This window comes from Struthio camelus, chromosome 2, assembly GCF_040807025.1.
Source record: "Struthio camelus isolate bStrCam1 chromosome 2, bStrCam1.hap1, whole genome shotgun sequence".
Classification (NCBI taxonomy): Eukaryota; Metazoa; Chordata; class Aves; order Struthioniformes; family Struthionidae; genus Struthio; species Struthio camelus.
The window spans coordinates 50,621,287-50,643,827 of NC_090943.1; the positions used below are offsets into that span (position 1 = coordinate 50,621,287).

Consider the following 22,541-nt stretch of genomic DNA (forward strand, 5'->3'; position numbering starts at 1 on the left):
GGAGCGGCGAGGCGACAGGCGGCCCAGCCCCGCGCAGCCCCCTCGGCAGCCTGGCGGCGACGGGGCGGCTGGCCGGGGGCCGCAGCGCGGCGGGACCTCGAGGGGCTCCGCCGCGGGGAGGGGGGGGTGAGGGGCGGCGCGAGACGCGCCGCTTCAACGGCCGCCACCTCCCCTCAGGCGGGGCCGGTAACGGCAGGTGACAGAGCCGCGCCCTCCCCCCCCATCCCCTCCCCTCCGAGGGCCACTCACAGCTTGAGGCTCGCGTAGGCCGCCGCTGCCGCCGCCGCTGCCGCCGTGGTCGCCATCCGTCCCCCTCCGGCTACCTCCAGCCGTTGCCGGCGCCGCTTCGCGTCTCTCTCGCCCCCTCTGACCCCGCCGCTCCCTCCCTCCCTGCCAGACTGACGCGTTCCCCCCCTCCGCCGCCGCCGGCCTTGACGGGACAGGACGGCACGTCGCACAGGACAAACCTACTCAAGCACGTTAAGCGCGAGCGATCGCGACGAGGCCGGGCACCGCCTATGGAGGACGGGGGAGGGCCTGGGCTGACTTGCCCGCTCCGCCATTGGCTGGGCGCCGGCGCTCAGATCCCGCCCCCCAAAAGCGCCTCGGGGCACCAGGGCGCGGCGGAACAATGACGCGCCACCCGGCCCGGGGAGGGGATGTCAAACGAAGCCGAAGGGGATTGGCCAGCGCTGGTAAGCCCCGCCCCCAAAGGAGCTGCTGAGTAGGCGTGGTAGTGGGGAGGTCCAAGCAGACGTTGGATTGGCTGACCTCCAGTTGGCCGCGCCCCTTGCCCGCCCCTTGCGGGAGTGCGCCGCGGGCGGAGAGAGGCGGTGAAGGGGGCGCGGTAAGGAGCTGCTGTCGAGCGGGGCCAGTGGCGCAATGGATAACGCGTCTGACTACGGATCAGAAGATTCTAGGTTCGACTCCTGGCTGGCTCGGCTGCTCACTTTTTGTTTTTCTCCGCTTCCCCAGTGCCCAACCAGGGAGTGTTGCCTGTATCTCCTCCAGCATCCCTCCCGACCTGGGCAGCGGCCTGCACACCGTTTTCATGCACAGCCACGAGGGGGTCTGTCGGGGGGCCGAAGGCAAAAGCCTCAAGCCCCTCCGATCCCGATGTTGGCACAGGATGGCACGAGCTTGCGCTCTTCTCCCACTGCCCTCCAGCTTCGGGGTACTCTGGGTCACTTTTGAAGAACTTTGGGGTACTTTGGGGGTTTCTGCTGGTCACCATCACAGAATTTTCTGGGAGGGACAGACTCGAGGACTAGCTCCACCTGCCCCAGGTTTGCCCCAGCTCGCCTGCCAGGCCATGAGGTGCGCTGCTCTCAGCAGCTGCGAGCACCCAGGGGAAGGGGCCGCCGCAGCGGGGGCTCGTCCCCACCTGTGCCCGAGCGGTCCTGGCGCCCTGCTGCTGTCCCCAGCCTGCTCCCATCCTCAGCCCAGGCGGGTAGGTGCTGAGGGGTGGGAGCAGCCACCTCCTAGCCCCACGGACCTAATTTCCAGGTCTCCTTACCCACCCTTTCGGGGATACCACCCGTGTGCCCAGACACCAGCGCATCAACACACCGCCTCTCCCTGCAAGCCCAGGTCTCCCTCTAGATATATTGCCCCGTTTTTTGCAGATTATCATGCCCTTCACATCATCCTGCCGTGGGCCCCGCAGCCTGGGAAGAGGAGTGCCAGCCTCTGCCGGCCCGTGCCCTTGGCTTCTTCCAGTTTGCTCCGCAGGTCTAGGACGCAGAGGGGTGAAAACAAGATGCTCTTTACCCTTCACCCTTTCCCTGCTCGTCCCCACCGAGCTGGAACCCGAGAGGACACCTTCCCGCAGACGGGAACTGAGTAGCTACTTCTGTCCTCTGCTGAAGGTTCAGGTGCTAACTGCCCTTGCAGGGCGGACGCTGGACGAGGCAAACCAGCTGTGGGATTTGGCATTGCACCACTCGTGTTTGCAGCCGGCTTTGCACAATGGAAAGGTATGGGGATTTTGCAAATGTTTTGGGGCAGGGCTTTAAAGAAATTTTTACCCTGAACGGGGAGGGGAGCTCTAAGGTGTAATTAAAGGTAATCCTATAGGGAGCTTTTTTGCTTTGAGTTGATAGCTCTGTGCTTCATGCTGCTGTGCTGCTGCTCAGCTATTCCCATCAGCACTGCCCAGAAAACGGTCCTGTACGGCACCGTCCCCCTGCCCATGCCGCTGCCCTGCCCCGGGGCCCTCCGCGGCAGGTCTGAGGGGCCAGCACCGCTGCTTGCGGGTCGCCTGCACCTCCAGGAGGACTGTCCTCTGAGGGTGGTAAGGACACTGGAGACCAATGAGGTAGTCATCGTCACTTGAGGAAAGACCTCATACTCAGCACCGCTTTACTATATTGTTTTTAATCACAGAAATCACAACAGGCCAGGAGCGTCGCCATCACTACAGGCCGTCATCCTTTATAAATATTTAACAGCATAGGAGAAAAGAGGGTTATATTCACATGTGGCTAAGGTTAGTTACACCAGCAGAAATTCTAAAATACTCTCTCCTGGAGTGGAGTTCTTAAGGAAACAACAACAACAAAAATTAGTACCATTGAGTTATTGCTCGCCAGGCTCGGTGTGCTTTCTGGATGCGGAAAGCCGCAGCTCGTGGGTGCGCGCGCGCCCGAGCCCCTGCGTGGCCGGCAGCGCAGACCTGCTGCGCTGGGAACAAGGGTCAGCGTCGGCACCGTCTGCACACCGCAGCCTGGTTATCCATTCACCAGGGCGCTGGGGCTGAGAGCAACACCAGAGCTGCGGCGCGTCGTATCGTCTGCCTTCATGCGACTCTACCTTACACATATTCACGTGGGTCTAAGTTCTTCCCGACTCTCGTCTTGCCTTAGCAGGCCAACACGAACTTCTGGCTGCCCTGCGAGAGAGCAGGACGAGGGGTTTTATTGCTAAGGAATGCTTAATTTGCTTCTCCTTGAACACAGGCCAGTGAGCGGCTCTGGGAGGGGTCTCACCGCTCACCACAGGAAGAAGTCTACCCTATTGGCTTCATTAAGTACACGTAATACCACTGTATAGCTAGAAACGACGAGCAGCAGGATGGAGAAACAGAAAAGAAAAATAAATGTACAAGTTGCTCTGTGATGAGAGAAGGAAAATCCCTCTGGTCTTCTCTCAGCGCCTCGGTCTTGGAAGAAAAAGGGGAGAGGACATGTATTTGGCCATATCTCTTCCCAGCCCATGGAGGTTTCACAGAGGTTTCACAGCCACGAAGCCAGACGGACCACTGTCAGCTAGAGGCAACTTTTTCTCATGTTCATTCACAAAAGGCATCTAAAACTACTTCATGTCAGCACAGTGGTGTCTCAGTGGCAGAGAAAGCAGCTTGGCCGGATGCAGCACGGGTCACACATCTACAGTCACCTGCTCTCCTTTCCCTAAAACCACTGTATTTTTAAAATCATATCACTTTCCCTATGTGCCCCTACTGTTTTACCACGTAAGTTATTGAACAAAAAGTCATCAGTACATTTTAGTGATGATTTCATGGCAACTATTACACTGCAGCAGATTTATTTCCAGGTGTATCTTGCCTGTAATAAAACCAACTCTGACCTTGATCCAGCACTGACTTATGCACATATTTACTTTCATCTGTGTGCACAGCTTTATTGGCTTCAATGGGACTGTTTATGCACTTGAAGTGAAATGCAGAGTCCTTCACGTGATTTTCTTAGCAACAGGAGCAATCTCAGAGTGCAGAATCGATCAACAGCAGGCTGATATTCAGGTTATTTGGAGGATCGGGTCAACAGGTTCAAGTAAAGATGTATGTGTAATTTTTTTTTTTTTAAGCAAGGACCCAGTTCTGCTGTTGCTGCCCTAATCGAGTGACAAAATTTCCAGGGAAATGCAGAAGTGCAAAACAGGGACTAAATTCGTTAAATTAACAAGAAAGAGCCTCCAGTTCTCCCCCAGGGCTGTGAACTCATGGGAGGGAGAAGTGGTGGTCTCACCAGCTCTTAGAAACAGACCGAAAAGACAGCAAATACCGAAACCGATGCCAATACTGATTGCAAAATATTTGCCCGGTGCTAAAAATCAGCACAAGAAAAAAGGACAAGAAAATATTTACTCTCTTGGCAGCCAAAGAGACCTCTTTCTTTTAAGCAGCTAACCTGAAGCACACCAGCTCTTACCAGTTTAGCTTCCCCCTTTCAAGTCTGCCGTAACAAACCTGACTGCTGATGTAACTCAAGAGTTTCCAGACCCAGGAGCTATTCACTTTGTAAAAAAATACTGACAGAACTCTGAAAGACTGGGAAAGCGTTTTAAAAGGCCCCAAATGACTTAGAAACTGAAGACCCCTAAGACTTGTGGCTCATCAAACACTCTTCCCTTGGGTGTTTTAAAAAGCTACTCTCTTTGTTTAACATCAAAGCAGTTTCGTGAAAAGTTTTGACCCCAACCACTTCATATACTTGAAAATACATAAAAATATCTGCTTCTTCTACAGCTGGAGTTTTTCTTCTGGCTTTTAAGCAAAAATCCCTATTTAAATGAGCTTCCATATTCTAAACAATAGAAATTTAACCTGAGCCAAATATCTTGTTACACTCTGGTTCCTGAAAGCAAGCTTTAGGGAACTCATTTCAGTAACTATTTCCACCTGAGTTACTAATTACCACCACAGTGGGACTTCCAAGCATCCCTTACCCTAAAATAACTCAAAAGAGCAAGCTGGTTTAGGAATTAAGGACTAGATGAACTTTTCAGAGCAGCTGACGGTTTTTCATATCTCAATAAATAAAAGACAACAAGGTTCGTGTGAACAGCAGAAAGCAATACGTATAGGCCAGGCGATGGGCAGAATTTGACACGCGTTTTCTGAAGTTCTTCTGTAGAAGCAGAATTCTGAATTGCCCAGTTAGGCCTTGATCTTCCTCTCTGGCCAAAATGACCACAGCAGAAGGCCCAGCGAAGACTCTGAAGTTGAACACAAGAGGGGCTGGCTCTGGCTTGACACTTCACAGTGCTGAGAAGCGGGAGCGGGCGCACTCGCAGCCTTGCACGTTCCCCTTCATAGTCACCTCCACGTTTGTCAGGGAGTAAGTCAGATAGGGCTAGAAAACAGACCTCAGATATTAAAGCGGATGAGGAGCCACCTGTCTGCGGAGGACAGGAATAACGAGCTTAAATTAATTCAAACTCTCAAAGATAAAAGCAGGGCAAGTTCAAACACATAAGCAACGTAACACATAGGTGAGCAAAGCAGTATATGCTTTAGCTTCAAAACCACGGACTCAGACACTCCATTTTCAAGAGCTCCACACTGTCATTTCTAGCTCTTAGTAAATAAACCGAAGGTGAGCATTCACACTGCCTTAATAATTTATCCAGGACCTCAGAACTGAAAGTAGGACAGACCTTCGTTTCCTCAGTGCTGAGGAATACAGGATGGCTGATAGGTGTAATAAGTCACCATGTGAAAACAAGAGGCCAAACTTTCCATTGATTCAAAGGAGTCTCCTGCAAGACAGCTCAGAGCAAACCGGCTAGTTGAGGCTTTCCACAAAGGACAATTTTCAGCCTTCCCCTCCCCTTTCTTTCCTGCTTATTTGGGTGGGGGGATTCTGTAAGAGTGAAACAATAGCTTAAACCTCCCATGTTAAAAGCTGGTATCTAGAGATTAAGCTGTACTGTACTTGGATGTCATTGGAAAGTTTTCCATGGGCGTTTGTAAACTGTCACGAGCAGATTTCTTGCGAGAGCATTTCTCCTCCTGCCCTGTTGCTGCTCCTACATTAGACGTTGCCCTAAAACAACGGAGATCATCTTGTTCAAAAGAGTATCAGTCCTGTTAGTGTTTTCCAGTATTCCCAAAATGAAGGCCAGAAAACACGTGCATAGAGACCGCTCTCAAACAGCTAACAAAAGCTTTAGTGACGTAGTAGCCAAGCTCTCAAGGACGGAGCAACCCACCAAGGCTGGTGTTTCAAGTTCACTTCCAGAAGCCACTTTCTTATCACACTCATGCGCTGTCTTCACTGCCAAAGAAAGCTCAGTGAGGAACGATTTGCCAAGGATTAGCTGAATTATTTACTAGGGATCATTCAGCTGGCATTATTTCCCACCTCGGCAACTTGAGATAGTCCTAAGATCAGTCAGGGCTTAAACCCCTCCTGGGCCTAGCTGCAGATGCAGGAGACAAGTGCTAGGTCCTCACCTGCATCGCATGCTGAGATGAGTGCACTCAGCACCTTGCAATACTGGCCCTCTGTATTTTATTGCACCTGATTCATGCTGTCTAGATGTAGCACCCCTTATATGCTGTGTCAGCTCCCACCCTTTTGTTATTCATCAAACGGAGGTCCAATTAAAGGCTATAGGGAGCTGACACATTTGGGGTCAATTTCACCTCCTCTAAAGTCATGAGTAAAACCCTCCATAGCTATATATGCCTCAGAGCCACATATACTGCAGAGGGATATTCCCCTCCATGTGATTGCTAACTCCTGATCCTCGGTAGTGTTTCGTGGGGTTGCAAGTCACGTGCAGAAGCAGTGTTTCAGAGCCAAGCTACACCTAGGTTAACAATCTTGCCTGTTTGCCCTGCAGCAACACTGTCAAGCCTCGTGCTGGTTTCGCCATCCTGAAAAGCAGCAGAAACAGGGGCAGAAGTGCTCATGGATGGAGGGGGCAGCAGACTAGATCATGTGTTGACCTGACCAAACTGTACGCTAAAACCACTGAACCTGGGAGTCCTGAGCAATTTTAGGCCAAAGCACGGTGTTCGCATTTCAGTCGCAACAAGCTGACACACACATGCAGAAGGCTGCTAACAGGCCGCTATCCCCCATCCATCTTAAAGCAGATGCTTGTGCCTCTACTTAAGCCTTAGCATAGCAACTGGCCCCACATAAAACAGAGAGCTGTGGCATTTATTAGCACCACAAGAGAGAGGCTGCTTCCTGCACCTCGTACTTGCAGGAAGGAGAGGGCAAAAGGTTTGCGGAGGTGGCTGGAAACGCTGTTGGTTTGGCAAGGAAAAGGTGAACTACTGCTCATTGGGTCAAAATGCCTTATCATGACAGATATAAAAAAAAAAAAAAACCCAAGGCCGAGTCTGGACCTCCTTCCAGCTGAGAGAGGGCGAAGCAACTCACAGGGCATGCTTTGCAAGACACGGCCCTTTCTGTCCTGCTATGGCAGCGCCCAGTTAAAAAAAAAGAGAGAGAGGGAGTACAGAGAAGTACTACTCATACTGGTGTTCAAGTGCAGGCCAGACTTTACCACTTCACAGTAATTAACATTGCAAGTCTGCCATTCAGCCCTGAAGGACTGCTTTGAGAATTAAAGGTACTCCTCCATGTGAGTACATGAGGTGGGATTTGACTACACGGTATGAAGTTCAATCATCTCCCCAACTATGTTCATACTACGAGGAAAGACGCTAGGTTGAATCATGGTGGGTACTCGGCTTAGGCTTATTTTTGGTGTGTAAACACCACTGCTCAACTAATTTACCATAGTTTCCTCACTAAAAAGATCTTCAAGAATGTTATCCCACTCCACTATCCATCAGAACTGAACTGAACTTTTTAGCGTGGATGTAAGAGTATTTAACTAGTTTCCCACATAATATGTGCTGAAAAGGGCAGGCAAGACCTCAAACTGCATCTGAGACTTTAAATTAAGAGCTTTTTCTTAAACAAAAACTTGGTACCTGTATACGAGGGTCTGCATAGCACTGGTACAGGAACAAAGACTGCAGGTACGTCTATCATATATGTAACACATACTGGGGGAGCAGAGTCCTTTGACTACAAAGCAAGGGGGTTCGAAATGGGAAACAATTTGCCTTTCTGCTTTCCTCAACAGAATAGAAAATAAGGGCCAAACTCCCTCACCCTTTGCTCAGATAAGCTGTTATTGTTCACGTGAGCATCTGTTTATACCAATGACTGGACTCATTTGAGTACAGGTTGCGGAGCTGGGCTCTAAATCCCTGTATAACAAAGCCTTCATCACGATCCTGAGTTTGTTCCCAGCACTCTAAATAAGCACCGTTACGAAACGGCTTTGTGCTGCGTAAACACTCTGGAAAGGAGTGGCCAGGCTGGGGACTGAGTTGCGGGGAAAGCTCAGACAAACGTCTGTGTGCAGAGAGCTTTTTTCCAAAGTGATTTCTGCAAACAACAACAGAGAGAGATTTCCCCACTGTTCACACTTCCAGCATCCAGGTCCTTCCAAATATAATCTGCTATTCAGACCCCAATACAGCAGACTGGCCCTCGCATATCATGCTGACGCACAAGCCCAGGCCCAAAGTCACCACAGTAGCTTAGCCTAGCTTGTTCCAGTTTTTTGTTCTGTTTGAAATGGGATGTCAGCTGCCGGCTGCCAGTCAGCATGGCTGGTTTGTGCTTGGAGAGTTGGTGCCTTTTAAAGCCAGACTGGTATCGGAGTTCTGGGAATTAACCAGAAGGTCTGAGCATGCTATTTTGAACAGAGCTCTTTCTTTTCTCTTCCTAAAGAATTAAAAGGAGAGAGAGATTGCCTAACAATTGGTATTAATAAGTTGATATCCTTGGGGGAATTTGATGCAACGTGCTTGTCGGAAAACACTTAAGAGACTGAAGGAACGTTCCCAGTAGGCAGGCAGGCCAGCCTCTGGCTTTACGATCTGAGTTCATAGACATGACAGCAAGTTGTGCTTTTACCGAAGAATCTTCCAAAATGAGCAGAAAGGAACCTCCGGAGAGCAAAGAAAGGCACGTAAAAACAAACTGATCAGTTTGGGTAACATGCCACATTCTCGGTCATGTAGACAGACACAGCTGGAACTCAGAAGCATATAAACTCTGAGAATCCAGCAAAAAATCTCTTCTATCCTGTTACGGGAAAATTGGTGATTGGAGAAAAACATGCACAGGAAATCAGCTGAGGATGGGAGAGGGAGATCATGTAACAAGTCTTCCGTCAAGGCTTTCAGGAACAGGCCACACTGGCTAGTAGTGATGCTGGTACACAGGTGCTGGGGTTGTGCCGTTCTCTATGTGTTTCAGATGACAGGAGTGACAAAGCAAGTGTTCATCTAGCGGGTAACAGCGATGTCCATCTTCGTCATTGAGTTCCATCCCACAGTCCTGCAAAGAGAGGCCGCGTGAATTCTTAGAATATGGGTTTACCCTCCAGTGTCAACTGAGGTCTGGTTCCCAGGAGGAGGATTCTGGGACAGGGAGAGAAGACACTAGCCAGTAAGTCCTTAGTACTTATACTTGTCATGAGAAGGAAAACATCTGCCATAGGCATTTTGAAGGGTAGCCTTGTATGAATTTTTGAGAAGTTTTAATTAGAAAGTTTTATCTCACAGTGATATCCCTTTGTATTTTAAATATATTCATGTCTTCCTTATACCTTCAGTTAGGCTTCACCACTTCACATTAATTTAATTGCAGTTGTACTGATGTGAAACTGGCCTGTTGAGTCAGGGCCTCCTTCCACTGCATTGTGAGCACAGTGATGGAAGGCATCTATTTATTTTAACTCACAGTGCAGAAATATGAAGGCTCTCTGGAAAACCCTGCAAAGAGTCCAAACAAATGTTTAAAACATGACATTTCTTGGGATTTTTTCTGCAGACATAACCTCCCCCTCCTCCTGCCCACAGATCAGTTTCCAGGAGAGTGAAGGAAACTTACACCGGATAGGATTAGTCATCACCTGAGCATTTTCGAACAATCTGACTTGGAAATCAGATACCTTAATGTGATCTGGAGCTCAAGGTTTCTAAAAAGCAGCAATAGAACCTTACTCATTCACCACATTTCCTTCATTAACAAATAAACTGCCAAGTTTTAAAAGCAATAATTAATTCTTTGCCCATAACGTTATGGACAGCAAATCAAATCACAGTTCAGAGGGACTCTGGAAAATTTTTGTCCTCAAAGTGGAAATTTCTCAAGCACTGATTAACAGGCAGTAGGGATCTCACAACGCAAGCTCTGAATTGCTCAGCTACTGCCACTGCGCAGAAGAGGACTTACTTTCATTTCTAAAACAGCACTAGTTATGGTTATTAAGCGCCCATTCCCTTAGAAAGCCACTGACCTACCTCGCAGTGGTAGCATTCCACGTGGTAATCCTTGTCCATAGACACAACCCGAATGGTCTCATCAGACCCCTGTGAGCATTCAAGCAGAAGAGAAATTACAGAGCCAGAGGATTACAGGAGGATCAGACTCTGTAGATTGCTTCCTGCAATAATGTGAACGTTGAACAAATGCATTTGGGTTGCTGGCTGGAAACCACAAATAAATCCTGCCACCTGCAGTTATTTTTATAGTAAAGCTTCATCATCAACAGACTGCAGACATCCCTTATAACTTAACATCCGAAATGTCAAATCCTCTCCATTTACCAGTCACACGTATCCCAAATTACTCATTAATGATTTGGTGACTTCAGTACATCAGGTGTCTCAGCATTTTAAATTGGTTTTGCCAAAGATGCATCTCTTCCAAGTATTAAAATGAGTCAGTCGCAGAGGTGTCACAAAAGGTCACTCACGAGCATCACACCAGCTTTTATTGCCACGAAGGAAAGGTATTCCAACATAATACTAAAAGCAGCATAATCTTGCAGGAGATGAAGAAAAGTAGCCTGGCCTAGTGGGAATAAGCTGCATTACTGAGCAAAAGAAGGGTCATATCTCCAGCACAGTGTACGATCCTAGGCCAAAAGGCTGCAATCTGGAGGAAGCTGTCGCCTCCCAAACCGCAAGGACACATCTCTTGACACAGGGTCAAGAGTGAAGGAGAGCAAGACCTTAGATAAAATGCTCCCCACCCACAGGGAATAAGAAATAAAAGGCTCTCACCTCAGAGGGCAGAATGGGAAGTCCACAGGCTGCACATTTTGGAGCTAAAACTCTGGAAAAGCAACGAGAAATAAAAGGCAAGTTACAAATCAACATTAAAGAAAAAGCACGCGTGTTCTCAGTGATAACATGAAAAGCTACATCTGTAAATAACTCATCTACAGGAAAGCTTTTGATCCTAAAAACGCAATTTTATTTTAGGATTGATTGAACATCTCCATGTCTGTCTCCAGTTAGTCCTCTGGGTTGTTACTGCGGGGGAGAAATCAAGGACAGGTGCATGCACACAGGGACAGACAAACGCACCCAAAGGATGACTCTGCAGGCCTTGTGTTTCCTAAAGACATCAGATGGGGGGGAGGGGAAAAAAAAGATCCCAGGGCTGCCTTGATCATTTTTAATTCATCAGTGCAATAGTGTTCTGTTTACAAATGAATATTATAGTTGATCCATGACTAACTGCTGTTTACATATTCCGCTGACCGACACAGAATTGACTACTGGTCAATAAGCCCAGACCTTTCTGTATTGGGTCCTGCCCCAGCCTTGCAAACAGCTCTCTATGTCACTATAGATACCTATGCCACCTATAGAAGACCTGTTTTTTCCCAAGTAACTAATGCTTAGCACAGATTGTTAGTTAGGCAAAAATAGATTTTACATTGAAGCAGCCCCAGAAAAAGAAAATCACTGTAAAATTCTTAGCCGTTACTAAGCAAAAACAACTTGGTGATTTGGAAGACAGAATGGGGAGACACTGAGCAGGACCGTCCCTCCAAAGAACATATTAAAAGAACCAGTTAACTGGTTCCCCTGCACTGGGGCAGGATCATGCTGAGAGAAAACACCAATGCACTGTAAAGCTCCTTAAGGCTTTTTAATATAATAAAAATAATATACTATAATTGATAAATAATTAAATTAAATTATAAGGAAATGTGTGTCCTTTCAGAACAACAGTGACACACAAATTGAATTAAAATTTTAGCACAATACAGAACAATTCCAGGGAGTCCTTGAGCAACATTTCAATACTCTGCCTGCTCAGAAAACGGAGCAAGGAACACAGTGAGCCGAACAGACACTCAAAACGTATGCAGCTCTAATATCATAACTACTAGCTAAGAGCAGCACAGCCCTTTTATTTTCCTGTGTAAAGGCCAAGTGATTTTTAAGTGGATTTATCAGTTGTTTAAATAGAGCTGGATAAAAAATTTGCTTTGCATATCCAGCAGTGATTGCTATTAACATTTTTGGATCTTTAGAAGTCAAACTCAGCCCTGCAACTTCTCAAAAACAACTTGCATTGATTTCAGAAGGGATTCAGAGTCTTTACTTCAGAGCGGACTAACTTCTGAACTCACTGAACACTTTACGAGCACTATTTGACTATCTCACGTTCTCTGTGAGACCAGTGAACACTATCTCCACTTTGTAGAAAGGGTAGCTGAAGCCCAGGGGATAAGTGACTTCCTCATGGTTATACAGGAAGCTGGAGGCATGGCAAGGAGAGACATCAGGAACTTCTAGGGTCGAGTGCCATCCTCAAACTTCTGGCTTCTAGTCCTGCCTCTGTTCTACTAATCCACACGCTGTAATTATTTGAAATGTTAACGTAGAGGCTTGTTGATTGGATCAACTCTGCTGTTGATTTTGTCCTTACTTGTGATAATCCCTGACACAGTAGATTTTGTTTTCAGCATCTACAGTGAATGGCACGCCATCCAGACACTCATTGCAGACCACACATCGGAAGCAGCCTGGATGATATGACTTCCCTAGAGCCTGCAGGATCTGCAATAAAGCAAGAGACAGGAAAAGAATGCATGAACAGGCATTAAAGGTGAAAATAACATACTCATAGTATTACATCAGCAGTGCTGTGCCTTTTTTCAGGCACCTCATCTAAAGAATGCGTTACCAGGGATACAAAGGGCAGCTGGACTCTATATATACCGTCTGGTTCCAAAGAACAGAATTTTTAGCATGGGTAAGAAAACAATTTATAGTCTTAGACAAGATATTTAGCACTACAAAGGACAGAAGTGACAGAATTTAAGGGGAAAAATAATTTCTGAAGCCAAGAGGTGGAGATTACTTAGCATAATCAGAAGGCAAGACGTACCACACCAACAAAAGGAAATATATCTTTACATTCTCCAAGAGAGGCTGAAACAGTATTTTAGCTAGGTTTCCATAACTTCTTAGATTTCTAGGAGCTTTGTGCTCGGTAGCCTGGCTTTCTAATTAACCATGGCAATTGTGTTGAGCTCAACAGCTGTAATTCACTGTTAGCTTTGGAGCAGCAAATAACGGGCGGAATTACATGGTCTGTTAGCCTTGTGATCAGACTTCTGAGCATGAAATAACGTTTCCAACTTTAATGCTTTCTAGCGTAACCAGGCAAGCTAAGTTAATTAACGGTAAGCATTAGAAAACCTTGGATAGAGTGTGGTAAACTGATCTCCTAGAAACTCATCACTTGTTTGCCTCAGCCATAGTTTTACACCTTCAACTACAAGATTATGAATTTATCTCCCTCTGAATGATCCACAACTGAATACTGCCTGATGCTGGAAAAAGGATCAGATGACCCTTTGAGATGTGACCCACTCAGTGCAAACCCTGAGCACGCACCTGTTGTAGGCTAACGGGAATTGCCTGCCTCAGCAGGATGACAACAGATCTGCTGAGCAGTTTTCAAGGACTTGGACTAATCTGAGGCTCGAATCACATACTCTAGGCCAAACCTATTCCCCAGAATATCAGTCCAGTGCCTTCCAGCACGCACAAGAAGCGGCAACAAGGCAGCAGCTTCATTTGTAAGCTATATGGGAACCCACAGCTTGACTAAGAGAAGACAGGCTCAGCAAGGGAGCACTGCTGCCTCACAAGCAAGAAAGTACTGCAGAACCATTGCACTTTTGAGCAGGAAGTACAGGCAGCATTACGAATGCACTGTCCAGGGAGTCCCAAAAGGGGATGAAGGAGCTGCAGGCTCTGCTTTTCAGCTTGCACCGAAAACAGGAAGAGCAAAGGCTCTGTACCACACAGCTGGGTGCTGGCTTCAGTTCCTTGCAAGGATGAACAAACAGCTTAGCAGATTTTCTTTCTCCCACCAATCTCACACTACGCAGACTAATATGAAAATAGATAGTACTGGATATGAATATATTTTGCTCTTGATGCAGTCTTCTAAAAAGCTGGGAGATTTCTTTTTCCTAACGCAATTATCACTTACCATGTCCATTATCAAGTGACCACAAATGAAACACCTGTCAGCTGACTGCTGGAAACCAGAATACTGCAAGGACAAGAAAGAATTGGCTTAAAATTTCACAAGGCTAGTAGAGCGCAAACAAAAGCACATTGTGGAGAGTTATTTGTTTGGTCTTTTTCTGTTCTGCTTGTTTCGTCAGTATATGAAGCTGTAGATGTGGCCCCAGAGGATATTCTATAAAGATATCAGACCCTCAGTATTCAGAAGGAGCACGATTTCCTGTAACTTTCAAGTCCTAAATTTAAGTATAATACATTTTGTAAGTAAATACCATAAGCGCACATGCAAGTAAGGTATTCACTAGTAAGATTTGCGGGCTTATTTGACGATGTGAATCTACAAGCTAGGAATTTACTTGTGTTTATCGCATATTCCTATCATGACACTTGCATATATAGGCTTGAAAAGCTAAATTCTACCTCTGGTTACACCGTTATAAGTCTACTGAAACTTTTCTGAGATCGGGGTATTGTCCCAGCTCTCTTCTACTTCGGCCTAGATCACCTTTTGGTTGCTGTTGCTAAGATCTAATGGTAAGGAACTGACTGTCGCATATCCAGTGCATACCTCAGGCACAACGTACAATCTGTCCAAGGTTTCACTCCTGTCTGAATGATGGAAAGACAAACTGGAAACATGAAATATTTTAGAAGCACTTAACCAGATGTTCCCATTTTCATCCTGTGCAGAATATACTGGCAAGAGAAAGATGATAACTGACTTCTCTCTGACAGAAATCACTAGACCTCCTCAGTAAGTGGGCAAATATAACTGCTCAAGTCTCAGTGAAGTCTTAGCCTGTGAGGGCTCTGTGGGGGCTAAACAGCTTTTTGCAATTTCTGTATAATTAGGGTAGTCATGAGTTTCTCCAACAGCCAAGGAGAGGACTGAGGGGCTGCTCCATTCTCAGGTACATTCATACAAAACCCACTGAGGGCAATGGAAGGACATTCAGGAAGATGCCCAAGCAAAAAGAGTTAATTGGAAAGGGAAATTCACTCACCTAATCTTCTCTAGCCATTCATCTTGCTCATACCTCCATGGCGTTTCTACAAAGACTCATTTTGAAGGAGCTATCACAAGTGGCTACAACTTTGAGTACAGGCTCTGTACTGCAAAACCACGGCCTCTCATTCCGCTACTTCCACTACCACACATGGGCAGCCACCAGATCACAGATCCGGCCAACTCGCTGAGCCTGGTACATGGGTTAACAGGGGATGCGAAGGGCCAGGGAACTGTACTAAAAACACATGAAACAGGCAAAGCTGCAGTGAAGGGCGCGAGCCTCCTGTGGAGTATGAGACGTGACAGCTCTGCAGGAGTCGTGCTGCCGAAGGCACAAGGGTCAGCTGTGTGCTCACCAGGAAATCTTCTTCACAGAACACCTTTCCATTGACAAAATAAAAGGCTTTTCCTCTCAGCTTCCGACCTAAGGAAGAAAAACACAAGGAGATGAGAAAGGTCAGTAGAGAGCGGGGAAAAAAGGTGAGCAAAAACTGGTGGCTGGAGATGCCTTTGGACACAGATCACTTAATCTTGCAGCAGAAAGCATCACAAATAACTGAGGCGCTCTACAACAAGGACATCAAAGCACCATGGCTGTACAACTGAAGACCAGCATCCACCTCCAGCACAGGCCTTCCCAACCTCCAGCATGTCTTCTCTGTCACAGACAGTCCTCAGTGACTGCTGAAGGCTGATCACTGGATCCTAACAACAAGAGTCTCACCTCTGGGCAGCAAGGAGTTAGGCTGACGAGCCTGGACCACCTCCTAGCAGATGTAGCACAACATGAAATAACCTTGCAAGAGAGGGTCCAGTAGCAAGTGAGGGCCATCCTGCTGAGAGAAGAAAGGGTGCCACACTAGCCCTTGCTCCTTAAAAGTTTCACACCAGTGCTGTTCCATTGGAAGGTACTTTGCCTACTACTGGCAGCTGCAAGATAAGATACTGTAATATCTTATCCTTCTTATCATCTGATCTGTCGTAAGTAAAATTCAGGGGTGGAGCGCTGAACACGCTCATCTCTGTTCTCCACCAGCGCATCCATTATCATGCCAGCAAGGTTTAAAAGCCTGACTGTGCTTTGTACTCCCCCTACCCCCTCAAACCAAAACGTCCTAACAGAGACAAGATGACAGAGTTCTCCAAGAAACAGCTTTACATACGGGCAAGATTTATATTTACAACAGCTTTTGTATTTATGCCTCAGATTTACTATCTGTTTCCAGTTCCACATAACTATGGCAACATGTGTTTACACTGCCTCTGCTTCTTCTAAATGGCCTATCATCCTTCTGGAAAAAAAAGATTATGATTTGTTTATTTATAAAATGCTTCTTCTACTGCTTTGTAGCCCGTTTTCTCTGTTAAACCAGGGTTTTGAAACTACCAACTAGCACCTCAGCGGACGCCCTGCTGTGCTCCAGTAAGAAACCCCGAGGTGCGCGCCCTGGGCTGTGCCAGCGGCAAGGGGCAGCAATGCAGCCCAGGCACAGCACCAGGACGTGCCACGGGCTGGTTTCGGGGAGCTGCCAGAGACCTTGGGAAGGAAGTCCGAACCTGGACACTCGATGCTTGATACACTGCACGTGGTAAATGTCATTAAAAAAATTATCAGCAGTGTCGATTTCTAAATAGGCAAAACAAGCTACAGGTCTAGAAGGCAAAACAAGCTACAGGTCTAGAGCTCACCTCTGGGTGTTTTATGGCATTTAATCTACTTGACAGCCTTCAACAAATAATCATACTGGCTAGAAAGAATTAAGAAAATGAGGAAGCCAGGTAAAGCTAATTCAATAAATGAAATCTTTATCATCCCCTGTGTACACCAGAGGGCACTCTCAGGCTAGAACAGGACACATGCTGCTTCTCAGGGGGAATTAAAGGCTCCAATGAAGCTCAAAAGTTTTACCAGAAAATTCAGTCAAGCCAACATTTCACCACTAGTCTGTACTCAATCTAATTTTTAGCCATCAGGGCAATGTTTCTTGAAAAATAAGCCCTGATGCGTGTGCGCAGCAACTTCTTGGATAAGCTGTACGTGCTACTCAGCTGAGTGTTTACTGGACTACATACAAGCCAGAGCACCACTCTGATGTGCTTTCCATCTCCGTTTCCCTTTTAATCTCCACAGGGGACAACTGCATGACCATTAGGTGAGAGACGATCTAAATGCAGCTATCTACCACAGCTGGACTGCGGCCTTGGCTCACAGTCTGTTCAACAAGGTCAAATAGTTTCAGCCAGTCCGTCATGTGAAAAGAGACATTAGACTGGAGGAAAACCCGAGAAACCAAAAGTATCACAGTGTCACAGCCCGCTGCTTACTGCTCCTCAGTATATTCGATGTATATTCTTGCATACGGACCCAGATTTCCATTTTTGGTCCAGGGAGAACTTGCCACGGCTGCCCCCAAGGCCATCCGAGCCAGCTGGGCTGAGCAAACCCAGCGGCAAGGAGGCCGCACATACACACATCGGTGGTGTCATGGCAGGGCACAGGATGCCCCAGACATTGCTGCCAGCTCCATCACCCACCACCCATTACTTACCATCGCTCCCAGCCCTCCTTCCCTCCGCAACCTTGGGGATGTCCCCATGGATGCTGGGAGCAGTGTCCCTGACGGAGCACAGTGCCCTCGGCCTCATGCCCTACCTACTGGTGCAATCAGCAGCTCTTTCAGAGCGTTCTCAGCAGGGTGCAGATCCCGCCAGGCAAAAGCATCCAAGGAACAACGTACCCCAGGGATGCAGGCTTCCATGCTTTCGCAAACCTAATCAAAGCACAACCAACACGACAGGCAGGCAAGGGTCGCACGATGGCCTTTCTGTACCCAGACTGGCACCTCAGATAACAGAAGAAAATGTAATTTGCACTGTGCACGTTATTTCAGCGTCTGCTCCCAGGAGGATATTCGTTTTAGGCTAAAACATTCTGCCCTGATTTATCTCACACTGATATTCTGCCAAGGTTACTGACATCAAAACAGGGCCCTGAGCCCAAAACAAAAATATCTAATCTTGGACTCATTAGCTTTGTGGCCAAATAATCCAAGGTGCGTCTTCATACAATAACCCCCCCTCTGCCTTTCCATACAGATAAGCCTGACACGTTCTCCAGCATTAGCAGGGAGCTCAGGTCCCTGGGGAGGGGAAGGCGCAACACCAGGACGCAAGGGATTTGCAATGCCGTTGTCGAGCGTTGGAGCAAGAGGCTTACCAATAGGCCTAACGCAGCAAGCAATACTCATGCAAAACTCCCACCGATTTATATACGGCACTGGGATTTGGCACTATTAAAAATGAAGAAATGAAACACTGAACTTGTATTTATTTTAAGTTACAAGGTAACATGTGCTCTAGCTCAGTAAAATATCCAGCTGCCCAAGCGACTTTCCGTCTCTATGCAATGCCTCTTCATAAAGACAAACCAGCAATGGTAAGGGAAAAACACGTGCATCATAAAATTAGGACTTTTTTGGATAAAGGCCCTGACAGGTGTGTGAGCAGTATCCATTCCAGCAGAGGGGGGTCACACTTCATGGGTTGCCACCAAATCATTCTTCTACAGTGACAAAAAAAAAAAAAAGCACTTAACAGGTATCCTACACCAGGTATATTTTTAACCCGTTGACATTAGCAGGTCAAGATTGATTGCAACAGACCCTCAGAGGAGCTGTCACAGCGAGCACTCTGTGTCTAGGGTTTTGCTGTAAGCTCCTTTAGCAGGGGGATAAACCCCTTTAAAAAGGATTTATAATTTGGCTGTTGACTTTACGTGGGCACATGAAGAAGAGGTGCTAACACAAGAGGACTTTGAGGAGGGAAGGGGGGAATGCTTTATTATTTTCTTGAGGGAACAGGTGGTCATTTTGACTACTTTTAGCTCCATACCTCTCCATGACTTTCTCTTCTTAAAGCACTTGGCAGAAGCACAGAAGAAAATTCATTAGAAAAATGAGTAACCAAGTGGCGCTCAGGAAAAGCCCATGGAGCTGCTGAAGGAATAGAGCCCAAATCAGGGAACCAGAGCTTGCAAACAAAGCAGATTTCTGTGTTTGCCCCTCTCAGCCTCCCCTTCCCCACACACAGATGGATTTCTTACACCATCCCTCTGAGGTAAGGAAACATCTCCCCATCTTGCACATGGGAAACCAAGATACAGGAAAAGTTCACTTCCCCGTGATTGCACTGGGGACTATCTCAGTGGAGCTGGGAAACGGATGTTCTGGCTACGTCAACAGCAGTAAAACAAACGAGGCTGGGATGGCTTCACAGCACCAAGGAGAGCAGCGCGGCAATGGCTCACGTCCATACACTGGTCTCCCTTCCCTCCTTGGATGGCGTAGCCTCATCCATACCACCTACCAGGATCAGCCCCTGGCTCGTGTTCTCTCCCAAACCAGGTACTGTCTGGGAGATGCTAGCCAGCGTGGCAAAATCGTGCTAGTAAAGAAGCAACATGAATGTGCATGGGACAGTGCCCAAGCCCCTGAGCCAGCCCTGTTTGCTAGCGCAGAGGTAGCCACCGGTCCCAGCTCCGTGGGCAGCCTGCAGGGCTGGTCTCTGACCCAGTGACTTGTGTTTGCGCATGCAAAAGTAAGGCTTTGGGGACCAAAACGCGTGCCTATTTCCCAGGCTCCTCAGAAACAGAGAGCTTCAACAGCAGAAGCCAGTGCTATTTACTTTTACAAATTTGACCTCCACTTCTTAGAAAATGCCTGTTTTCTTTTCTGGTGTCAACAGCAGGCAGATGCTGTGCTGGGCTTCACTAAATAGCGAGAATCCTACACATACTTTCAATTAGACAAGTCCCCTCACAGTGATACTTCTGACTCGGGGCCGGCAGAGACTAGCACGGATTTTGTCTGGGCACAGACATGCTGTCATAATTTCACCAACAGGAAGCATCAGGCTTCAGCTGATCCTTAGACTACAGTCTAAGGATCGACTACAGCTAAGGAATCAGACTGATCACTACTTAGTTTAAATATGCATCACTTTGAGATGACTGCAGGGGTGACACCCTTTGATAAACCTAGGAATTTTAACGCACAACTTGCCACTTTCAGGACCAATTGCTCTAATACATGTCTTAAACTACTGGCTCCCGATCACATTTTACTTTCATTTCACCCTGAATTTAGTTCATCTCCGATCTGCAAGAATTCAGACAATTAAAATTCTTGGGCATTTCAACCCTATCATCTTCACTTGTTGTTACAAGATTTCATGTTATTTTCCCTGACAGGAGGTTTGATCCTCGTGCTTTTTTGTACTGCTCATCCTTAACACGTCTGTCTAATCCATTTAGCTGTGGGACCTCCAGGATGACCTCAAGGTCATTTAAGCACCAGTTCCAGAATATTTCAAGCTTAGTCTGTAGTGCCTTTGTGCTAAAATAAACACGCTTTGCCTAGCAGCTGATAATAGGCATACCACCAGGCTGCACTCCCAGGACGCTGGTGCTCTTGTCTGTATCATTTTCTCAAATGGCAGCTCGCTCCTTTTGAAGTTCATATAGGAGAGAGGTTTACTAGGAGCTTGCAATGGCCCAAGGCGGATGCTGGGAGCTCTGTCATTTACTTGCTGAGGAGTTGGACCAAACTCTCTCTTTTGAAGCTGCTTTTCCATTATTTATTAAAAGGAGGATGAGGTGACAAAAGTCATGTTCAAAGGCAGGAGGTTACTCTCAGTGCACATCATTGTACATGGCCATCTTCAGACCGCAGGGCCCCATGGGGATGGTATGACCAGGAGCCCTGCATTGCCGGGGGGTGAGCACGGACCCTACCCCACCGACCTAAGCACCGCAGACTTCCCTGGGGTATCTGCATGGTGGATGAGCCAAAATTACTGCACGCTGGTGGCTGCTTCTGAGGTCCCTTTTGGGTTGAGATTCTGGGGCCTCTGTCATTATAAAAATCAGTTCTTAAGAGTAGTGCCACAGCTATAAGACGAATTTGGACGTGCGGCTGCTAATGACAGATCAAAAAAAATTATTTCAGTTTCTGGAGTCAGTGGGTGTAACCTCCTGACACAGTCAGGAGATAGCAGGCTGGAAGCAGTAACCTGCTAGGCACTGAGGATCAAATAAAGCTCCTCCTCAAACCTGGATGGCTCTAGCTCAAGCCACAGTCCTTCCTCCGTTTCTCATTCTCCCATTGTAAAGCTGCAAGGAGGTTTAGATTTGGGTTTGTTTGCAACCTGTAGGTGACACAACAGGTACATGCAGGGCGCAGAAACCTCAGCTCCCCAGTCCCCATACAAAACTCCCTGCTGCCCGCTGTTCAGCGGCACTTGAGACCAAGCAGTCCCCAGCTGGCAAATGCTTTTTTTGGAGCCCTCTGTGCATACTGACTTCACTGACCCGCAGCATGGGGTCCTGCTGTGCATGGCAGCCCAGGCACAACATCAGAGGACTCTAATTGATTTCTGGTATCTGTCCAATTTCTGCTGTCCACCATTGAAGCTGGATGCAGTAGCAAATCTGATGCAGAACTGCTAATATTTCCAATCCGCTCTTAAACTGGGGCTGGATGAAAGAGTCATTGAGGTGCCTGAACATACCCCAACTCAGGTATATTCGGACTATGATTAACAGGCAGATATGTCAGTTCAGATCAAAGTCTTGGTGAAACAATCGCAGAAGGATAGGGTATCTCATAAAAGCAACTGCTCTAAGACACAGCAGCTCCATTAACATGTGAATTGTTCAGCCTCTCTCACTTGACTATAGCAGTAGTATTGTACAATTGCAAAACACCCTCTGTGCTCTCACAAGCATTCAAGGCGGTAAAAACAAAGCTCTGAGAAAGAGATCTGAGGACTGGGAGCCCAAAGCGAGCTCTGGCTGCACTGCACATGCCACAAATGGCCAGCCGTGCTGAACAGCAAAGCAACCACAGGTGAAGGCAGGAAGGGCTCTAAAAAGGGAACATGGCAACACCACAGTAAGCCACATCACTGAGCGACATCTCTCCTGTGCTAATGGTAAGCTGTTGCAAAAAGCTCCCCTGGAGATTCAAATGTTTTTACTTTTGAGGGACTGTGCACCAGCACCCCAGGAGCTTTGACACTGAGAGATAAACAGCCTGGCTCAAGGCAGAGTTGCAGTCAGGGAATCCCTGCTGAGGCATCCCGTTTTTGACCCAGTGCTCTATCTCCCTCCATGTAGTTACAGGGAGAGCAGCTCCGTTTTCTCATGCACCCAAACCTGAACACAATCCAGGATTGCTCTGAGGACGGAGAAAGCCAGGCTTACACCGCCATCACCTGCCTGACCGACCCCGAAAACACTCTCGCTTTCAGAAGAAACGGGAGGGGGAGGTAAGCTTTGCTCCCCCCAAAGTGCTCTACGGGCAATGCAACCAGATAAGAAACGCTTAGGGAAAGTTTGAA

At 47.4% G+C, this 22,541-nt stretch overlaps 2 protein-coding genes and 1 non-coding gene across 6 annotated transcripts in view; 1 reads left to right on the top strand and 2 right to left on the bottom strand.

Annotated features, from left to right (window-relative positions):
- Positions 1–599, bottom strand: part of SACM1L (SAC1 like phosphatidylinositide phosphatase) — a 31,586-nt gene extending 30,987 nt beyond the window's left edge. The window contains exon 1 of one of the 3 annotated variants that reach the window (XM_068935647.1): positions 472–599. In XM_068935647.1, coding sequence (XP_068791748.1) covers positions 472–563 — 92 coding nt within the window. In that variant the 5' untranslated portion in view covers positions 564–599. Of the gene's footprint in view, positions 1–249 lie in introns of all 3 variants that reach the window. The other 2 variants (XM_068935648.1, XM_068935651.1) reach the window with 2 other exon arrangements.
- Positions 600–868: 269 nt separating this feature from the next.
- TRNAR-ACG (transfer RNA arginine (anticodon ACG)) lies at positions 869–941 on the top strand. The gene has a single exon. It is a non-coding gene; the product is annotated as a tRNA-Arg (tRNA).
- A 1,419-nt stretch (positions 942–2,360) lies between these two features.
- Positions 2,361–22,541, bottom strand: part of LIMD1 (LIM domain containing 1) — a 41,550-nt gene continuing 21,369 nt past the window's right edge. Inside the window, exons 3-8 of one of the 2 annotated variants that reach the window (XM_009687956.2) lie at positions 15,500–15,567; positions 14,097–14,159; positions 12,519–12,649; positions 10,856–10,907; positions 10,091–10,159; positions 2,361–9,122 (exon numbers count right to left, since the gene is read on the bottom strand). In XM_009687956.2, coding sequence (XP_009686251.2) covers positions 8,985–9,122; positions 10,091–10,159; positions 10,856–10,907; positions 12,519–12,649; positions 14,097–14,159; positions 15,500–15,567 — 521 coding nt within the window. In that variant the 3' untranslated portion in view covers positions 2,361–8,984. Of the gene's footprint in view, positions 9,123–10,086; positions 10,160–10,855; positions 10,908–12,518; positions 12,650–14,096; positions 14,160–15,499; positions 15,568–22,541 lie in introns of both variants that reach the window. The other variant, XM_068935655.1, reaches the window with a different exon arrangement.